Source organism: Salvia miltiorrhiza, chromosome 3 (assembly GCF_028751815.1).
Source record: "Salvia miltiorrhiza cultivar Shanhuang (shh) chromosome 3, IMPLAD_Smil_shh, whole genome shotgun sequence".
NCBI lineage: Eukaryota > Viridiplantae > Streptophyta > Magnoliopsida > Lamiales > Lamiaceae > Salvia > Salvia miltiorrhiza.
The window spans coordinates 41,945,676-41,954,120 of record NC_080389.1 but is presented as its reverse complement, the minus strand read 5'-3'; the positions used below and the strand labels follow the sequence as shown (position 1 = coordinate 41,954,120).

General features: G+C 34.5%; 1 protein-coding gene across 1 annotated transcript; it reads right to left on the bottom strand.

Moving 5' to 3' along the window:
* Positions 1-5,209: 5,209 nt before the first annotated feature.
* Positions 5,210-6,294, bottom strand: LOC131015827 (E3 ubiquitin-protein ligase ATL4-like). The gene has a single exon (XM_057944264.1). The coding sequence runs from the start codon at positions 6,181-6,183 to the stop codon at positions 5,326-5,328; it is 858 nt and encodes a 285-aa protein (XP_057800247.1). The 5' UTR covers positions 6,184-6,294; the 3' UTR covers positions 5,210-5,325.
* Between the last annotated feature and the right edge of the window lie 2,151 nt (positions 6,295-8,445).

Here is an 8,445-nt window from a genome sequence, read left to right as displayed (position 1 = left end):
CTCCTTGTTTTTGGTCACATTTATTTTCATTTATTCAACAACTTCTACAAAAATAACATGAAATCTAACATACAATATAATTTGTGTTGATTTCTATAAAGAGCAACTTTGTGATAGTTGATCTCTTATATAGACTACAATAAAAAAAAATGTAATTTTATTGGCGAAAAGCCTTTAAATGACTATTATATCCTTCATCTCTCTTCATTTCTCTACAAAAAAATTCAAGTTGAATTATAGCTGAATTTTTAGTTTTTACATAGTGTTCTTAAGTACACAATTGAGTTTCTAAATGACACGGTTGAAATTTTTAAAGGACCCTATTGAAAATATCTTGAGATCAATGTCATGATTTGTTATTTTGATAACACAAAAAGAATCACATTAAGGAATAATAAATTAAACAAATGCCTTGTTACGACGATACAATTGGGATTTGGGAGTACATAGTTGTGTTTGGGTTTTAAAGGATACATTTAGTTGTAGTTAGATATTAACATTATGATTTGCTAATTTTTTCGATTTAAAAATATATTTTCACACATTTATGACCACATTCAGTATACTATAGAAAAACTAAAATAAATGTGTGCTTAATAAGACGCAACTTTTTGCCGGTATTTCCCAGAGTCTCATTGAAGCCTATTTTCGATTGTTTTGATTACTGAGAGTACACAATTGTGTTCTTAAGGACAAGTTAACTATATTTATTTATGAATTACATATTCAATTTATTTATTAGGTGATTTATAAAAAAAACATGTATGTACTTATGAATTATTTATTTACTATATTGTTTACTAATTTACTTATTTGATTAGTTATTTATTTACTTACTAATTTGAATATTGATTTTAAAAAATATAATTAATTAGTAAGAAAACACATAAATACATAAAAGAATAAAAAAATTATAAAGTAAATTAAATAATTAAATAAATATGTAAATATAAATAAAATATGATAATAAATAAATAAATGCATCCTTAAGAGGACACAATTGAGAGTACATAGTTTCTTAATAAAATTTTATTGATAATTCAATTTAGAAAGCCAGATTGTTTAATTTCATTGGTTAAGATACTTAAGTTCATTGAAGAAAACTTATTATTCTTAAGTACACAGGTATGATACACAGTTAAGGAAAAATCAATTTTATACATATTTGTAGACATGATACTGACTATTAGTGAATTTTAACAAGAAAATAATAATTTTGAATATGTTTGAACTAGAAAAATTTGAGAATTGATGTGTAGTTCGAAACACAATTAGACTTAACAGTACAAAATTAGGGTGCTCTATAGCTTACTATTGAAATTAACTGTTTGTTCGAGATTTTACATGTAGTGTTAGTGTCATTTCAATATAGTGTTAGTGTCATTTTCAAAATAAAATAGTATTAGTGTTATTTCCAAAATAGTGTCATTTGTAAAATAAAATAGTATTACTGTCATTCCAAGATCGTGTTAGTGTTAGTGTTAATGTTATTTCAAGAAAAAAAGGGTCATGATAGTCCAACTGAATCAGAATTGGAGTCGGGTACAATCCGAATGTACGATGCACCCGGATGTACATAAGAGCACCTCGTATTTTTATAATGGTAGATAGAGCGCTCAATCTTATATTCTTATTACTTGGTCTGGAGCCCTATTTTTGGTATTAGGATTGATCTTGAGATGAGCGATCGTCTCAATTGCTACTAGGCAATTCGGTCCTGGTGTTATTTTGGCTCTTTAATTCGTTTTGACATTTATCAAAGAGACTGTATTTAAATTATTTCAAAGATTTATATAAAGTGAAGCATGTACAAGAATTAATATAATAATGTTGGTAAATAAAAAATGGAATATTGAGATTACAAAAAAGTAGTACTAGCTTTTTGGAGAAAATGAAATTGTCGACAGTATTTTGAGGTCCCCCATTGTCCATCGGTTCTTATCGTTTGAAAGAAATCATGCGTCTATTTTTTTCGTAACAACCAAAATTAATATGATATTATGTCTAGCTGCTTATGTATCTCTTTATTTTCTTGCTTAATCATTGAACACTTTGCCTCGATAATATGTGAAATGTGAATTCTAGCTAGTTGTTGCCGACTTTCTTCTTTTCTACGAAAACTAGTAAATCCATTTGTGTGATGCACCATGAATATATAAATTAATTGATATTTTTAAATAAATAAATATAAATATTAAATAGAATTAAAATATAAATAAATAGAAAATATATTGTATTAAATAAATAAATATTTCATATACAAATATAAATAAAAAGTTGTGAAAAGTAATTGAGAGAAAAAATAAAATATTTTAAATTTTAAAATGTTCATAAGTTATTCGTCTTAAATTTATTTTTGATGATTTTTATACCATATTAAAGATCTTTTCATGAACTTAAATTTAAGATGCATATTGAAAATTTTTTCATGAAGCAAATATGACGAAAATTTAAAAAAAGGCAAGAGAGAAAATTGATTTAATAAAAAAGAGAGAAGAAAATAATTAAAAAATTGGTGGAAGAGAGCTAGAGAGAAAAGAAAAAATGGAGGGAAAAACTCATCTTTTATATATTATATAGATAAATAATACGGTATACAGTACGATAGTGGACTCGAATCTCAAATATTTGGTTTCATGTATTAACCACTTTACTAGATTAATACATGCACATTATTATTTTATACTTTCGCTGTTATTAGTTGTAATAATTTATTTACATAATCACATATAGAGAATGCATGATTCAAATGAGTCGAGATTAATATCATATAATTATATGAATCATTTTCATTCTTTAGATCGTGATGATATATTCATCACTTTGTTAAATGAATTCGTTGTTCAATGGTCGAATTTCATAGGTGACGAAAATTCTATTTTTTAATTTATAACTTTTTATAGCAAATTTATAATACTAATATTTTATAGAAAATTAAGAATATTTTATTTATAATTAGACTCATTTATACCACTCTTATTAGATACACATCAACATGTATATGTTTGCAAATGTAGGTATCACAAAGAATCAATGGGAATCTAATGTATATTTTATAGTATAAATGTATAATATTAAGGGTCAAATTCCTACCCACCTAAGTTTCATAAGTAAAAAATTCAGAAATAAAATGTTCCTTTATCTATATTCTGTTCACATTAAGTTGGGCTACGATGAATATTATATTTTGCAGTTCAAATTACTGTATGCTGTTTACTTGTTATATCCATGTTTTTTCTCTTCTAATTCCTAAGTAATATCTAAACCCCACTATTTCCTCCAGTCGCTCCGAGACTAGCGGTTTGGTCCGATTGGGGTGACAACAAATGATTTTACTACTCCTCTAATATTATATCCTTATAAGTTATAATAATACTTACTAATTATCAACAATCCTCTAAAAAAAAACACTTACTAATTATCTAAATTAAGATATTACATATTATTATTTGGGAGTGTAGAAAAATAGAATGACAATAATGAAAAAGATGCACAACCGAGGCAAGAATAAATCTCTCTCCGTAAGGCAAAATTACTTCAGCTTTGTGCTTACGGATCTACAGTAATTGCCCCCAAGATACAACGGTTTATGGATGATAGACGAGTCCTTAGCACTAGTAGATCGCTATACGGTCGAACGGCTTGACACTCGGGACTGAGTATTGTAAACTAAACTAATATGACAAGTTGATTATCTGAATTCGCTGGTGGTAAATCTCATTTTAGGGGGTCCTATTTATAGTATGTGGAGGGGTGCTGTGAAGGGGTGTGTTTGTAGGGAGGAGGCTGTCCGAACCAGTGCATGGTTCGAACCATCACACTGTTTCGGCCAAACATCATCCAGACTTATCCAACCGCTGCCACGTCGGCAGAGCCCCTCCACCCGGACCCCTTATCCGCCACATAAGTGCCACGTGTCGCCCTTATCCGTCACATCACCGAACCGCCTATTCCACATCACCCGAGCCAACGTTTCATTTATCAAAACTAAAGTGCGCCTACAAGCGCCCATTGCGACGTGCACGTGATCGGCCTCATAAGGTGCTCCTCGTAGGAATTTGAGTTTTAGCCATAAAAGGCTAAGTCAAAATCTACTTGGGTGCACCATAAGGTCCACCATAGAGGAGTACACTTGATTGTTCTTTTATGGTAGAAAACACTTTATGAATAGCTTACAACTTTCTTGTTTTTCCAATGTAGGATAGCACATCACGTTAACATTTAAAATGACCATCTTTGGACATTAATTACTCATTCAATTCTTAATAGATTTGAACAAGTAAATATACCAAATTAATATATTCAACATGTAGATTCCAAAAATATCATTTAATTTCATTAATTACCAAAGTAATTATGACATTTAATTTGCTAATTTTTCCAACACATATTTAGATATAAAAATATTTACTATGATCTGGACATTTTAAAGTGTATATACATATTTAGATATAAAAATATTTACTGTAATCTGGACCTTTTAAAATGAATATACACGTATCCTTACTAAACTCGATTAAAAAGTGATTTTGTTATTTATTTTACTCTTAAACTCGTATAGTGATATTTTTAATTCTTTGAATCCATTTGTCAATGAAACTTAATTCAAATGATAAAGTTGAGGAACTTAAATACTATAATTTCTGATAGGTCTCAGATTCAATCTCGTCTGCGTGGGATAGTTTTTCCACCTTTGTCTTTAATTTAGATTCAATCCCGCCTGCGTCCTGATAATTTTCCCACTTTTATGTGGTGTAGAGGTCTCATCTACATGTGAATTGCTTATTTGATTATATAATAAATACCCTCTTGTAATTCTACAAAAAATAATCTCCAAACCCATTTAAAGACGTGACATATTTAATATAAAAATATTTTCAAGCATTTGGACCCGTCTATAATGTATATAAATGTATTTGTCAAAAAATTTCAATTAGAAAGTGACTATAAAAAATCAAACATTAAATTTAAAGTATAAAATTTTAAATTCCAATACGTGAATTATGTTTAGAATGTATATATATGTTTATTTCTGAAATTTGATTAAAAAATAATTTTATTGTTCATTTTTGTACCAACCACCTAAACTCCTCTAGAATTCCCGATTTAAAGTGACTTTGCTACCGTTCTCGTCTCAAATTTTAACTGATACTCCACTTGACGTTTTTCTATTGGAATTTTCTTTTTGGTTTGATGCACAACAAAAAAGTTACTGTGGTGAAATTGGAAACTCCAGTTAAGAGAATAGATGCATGAGATGAGACAATGAAAAAAACTAAGTTCATCAATTTAGCCTAATTAATTTGAAGAATATTATACATTTAACTAAATTCCAGAAATCCACCTAAATATTTCACTTATTTCCTCTCCCGCCCTATTCGCCTCCAAATCCTCCGGCACGACGGCCGCGTCGCTGCGGCGGCTACTGCTCGCGAAGAATCTGCCGGAGCTCCTAAACGACATCGTACGCGACGACATTGATGCCTGCAGTCTCTCCACGTATTCCGTCAGCCAATTCCTCCTTCCCTCCTCCGCCACCGACGCCTCCTTGGAATCTGAGTATTCTCTACGATGATGAGTCGTGCACCCTACCGGAACCTCGTATACATGATCGTCGACGGTGTAATCGTACGAGCCAAGCGAGTACATCCGCCGCGCTCCTGCCGATCCGCCGCGGCGGAGACTGATACTGCCGAGCTCTATCCGGAAGCTTCCGCCGTTGGAATTTTCGGCGGATAGGGTTTTATCGAGTGCGGACGGCAATACGGTGGACCTGCAGAGCGGACACGTCTGGTTGGAGGCGATCCACTTGTCTATGCAGGCAGCGTGGAAGGCGTGGCGGCAGACCGGCAGCAGGCGGAGCTGATCGTGCGCCTCGAACTTGGAGAGGCAGACGGCGCAGTCGCCGCCGCCGTTGTTGGCGACGGAGCGGAATGTGAAGAGCGGTAGGGAGTTGAGGAGATCGGTAGGAGCGACGCGGTGGTTGGAGGAGACCACGTCGTCGGCGGTGGAGAAGGAGCGGCGGAAGCGCTTCGAGACTAGTCGGAGAAGGAGGTAGATGGAGGCGGAGATGATGACGGCGGAAGCGATGATGATGATGACTATCATAATGGAGGAGGAGGAGGAGGCGGAAGCAGATGGAGATAGCGGCGGGGGTGTGAATGTAGACATGGACACAGACATAGTGGGAGGAATTGTAGAGAGAGAGAGAGAGAGAAAGCGCAGAATTGAATTAAGCCATTTTCACTCTCCCACTAAAAGTAAGTATAGTTGGAGTTGGAGTGGGGTATTTGTTAACCTACATACATACTCTTAATTAGTATAAATTTATTTAATTATAACTAAAAACTAATCAAATCTTGGTAACATTAACATAATACTATGAGTCATATTACATGCTTCCTCCATCCATAATATCGTTTCTACTTTATGGATGCACGACACCGATTCTAAAAAAATAATGGATACTAATTGATAATTGTGGATATTGTTCTCCCGAAAGGCGGACTGGAATTTCGTGGTCGAGAAAATAAAAAAGAAGATCGACAAGTGGAAAAATAGAAAGATCTCTTTTGCCGGGAGGATTACTTTGCTGCGCTCTGTTCTTACGTCAAAACCGATTTACCAACTGTCTTACTCTGTCCTACCTAAGGGTATCCTTTCGAAAATTCGTAGTTTGTTTTGTAACTTTCTTTGGGGAGGGAGTGGGAGGTCGGGGGAAAGAAAAATTCATTGGTTTAAGTGGGATGTCTTATGTGCTGATCAAGACGAGGGAGGGCTTGGTTTAAAAGATCCGGAGAGGTTTAATAGGGCTTTAATGGTTAAATGGATTTGGCGCTTCCTCTCCGAGAAAGATGCTCTGTGGGCTAGAGTGGTTAGGGCTTGTAAGGGGGATGTCAAATGGGATGAAGGAGGCTTCAAGCTAGAGGGGAATAGGGGGATGAGGGCGTGCTGGTGGAAGAGGGTTTTGAGCTTAAGTTGGGGGGAAAAAGGGAGGAGCTTTAGGGAAAATATGGGTTTGCAAATTGGAGAAGGAGATTCCATCTCTTTTTGGCACCATTGTTGGGCTGGGGATAAGTGTTTGAGAGATCGATTCCCTAGGCTGTTTCGCCTTAGTGATAATCAGGAAGGGTCGATCAAGAGTATGGGGAGCTGGGTTGAGGGGGAATGGGTGTGGTCTTTCAACTGGATTCGGGAGTTGTTCGATAGAGAGAACGAACAGGTGCTTGACTTGTTACTTTCAATCAAAAATTTTGGTGTGGTTGCAGGAAAACAGGACGGATGGAAGTGGAAAGCTACTAAAGATGGAGTGTTTTCAGTTAAGACGGCATATAGAAGTTTCAACAAGGAAGCAACAACAAATGTCAATAGGTGCAAAGAAGTGACTTTCGACTGGATTTGGAAGGCTCCGGCTTCACATAAAGCAAAAACTACAGCTTGGAGGATTATTAACGAAAGAATGGCGACAGTTGATAATTTATTGAAAAGGAATGTGCCTATCTCAAATTCAGAATCAAGGTGTGCTCTGTGTCAAATGCAGCTCGAAGATGCCAATCATATTTTTTTCTCCTGCATTATGTCTGCTGGAATCTGGAACGAACTCCTCAGGTGGCTCGGCAAGCAGTCAGCTCTTCACTCAAATGCAATTGTCCATAGCTCGGCTTTCACAAATATTGGTAACAAAAAAGATGGTCAGTTTCTTGCGGGTGTGTGGATGTGTACGGTGTGGTGTATCTGGAAAGGGAGGAACGAAGTTCGTTTCAATCATGGAAAATGGGCTCAAGATAAAATGGTGGCTGAGATTAAATCAAGACTTTGGAGTTGGAAGCAGGCATACAATCTGAGAATCCCAACCGAAGGCTTTAGAGCTTGGTTTGCCGCAGCAAATCTGGAGGAGAGTGGAGTAGAGAGAAATTGATTTCAGAGATCAAGACGAGACTGTGGAGCTGGACGATGACTTTCAAGGTGTCGACTTCAACAACTGACTTTTGACATTGGTTTGCAACGATCAAGCTTTACGCTTTGAGTTTGGTTTTGGATGTTGCTTTTGAGCTGTGTTGCTCTGTTCTCTAGGATTTAGTTGTTGCTGTTGCGCTGTTTTGTTTTGATTTCTCTGGTTTGTTTTCTTTTTTCTTGTACTCTCCTTCTTCTCTTTGGGTACTACTGGTACCTGTAGCAATAAATTCTTTCTTTGCCTGAGCAAAAAAAAAAATTGTGGATATTGTTGTGAGTGAAATTTGAATATCACTATTGTTGTGAGTGAAGTTTGTGAACTTTATTATTATTTAAAGTGAAAATGAAATTATGGATAGACTAAAATAATAAAAATAGAATTTATATAGCGGACGAAGTGATCAGTAATATTTTTTATGGGTTGTAATGGATATTTTTATTACATTTTCTTTTTACGAGGTTTTTTTATAACTAGACATATTTCCATTGAGC

Coding starts and splice junctions, on each gene's coding strand:
- LOC131015827 (XM_057944264.1), bottom strand. CDS start 6,183: ATGTCTGTGTCCATGTCTACATTCACACCCCCGCCGCTATCTCCATCT.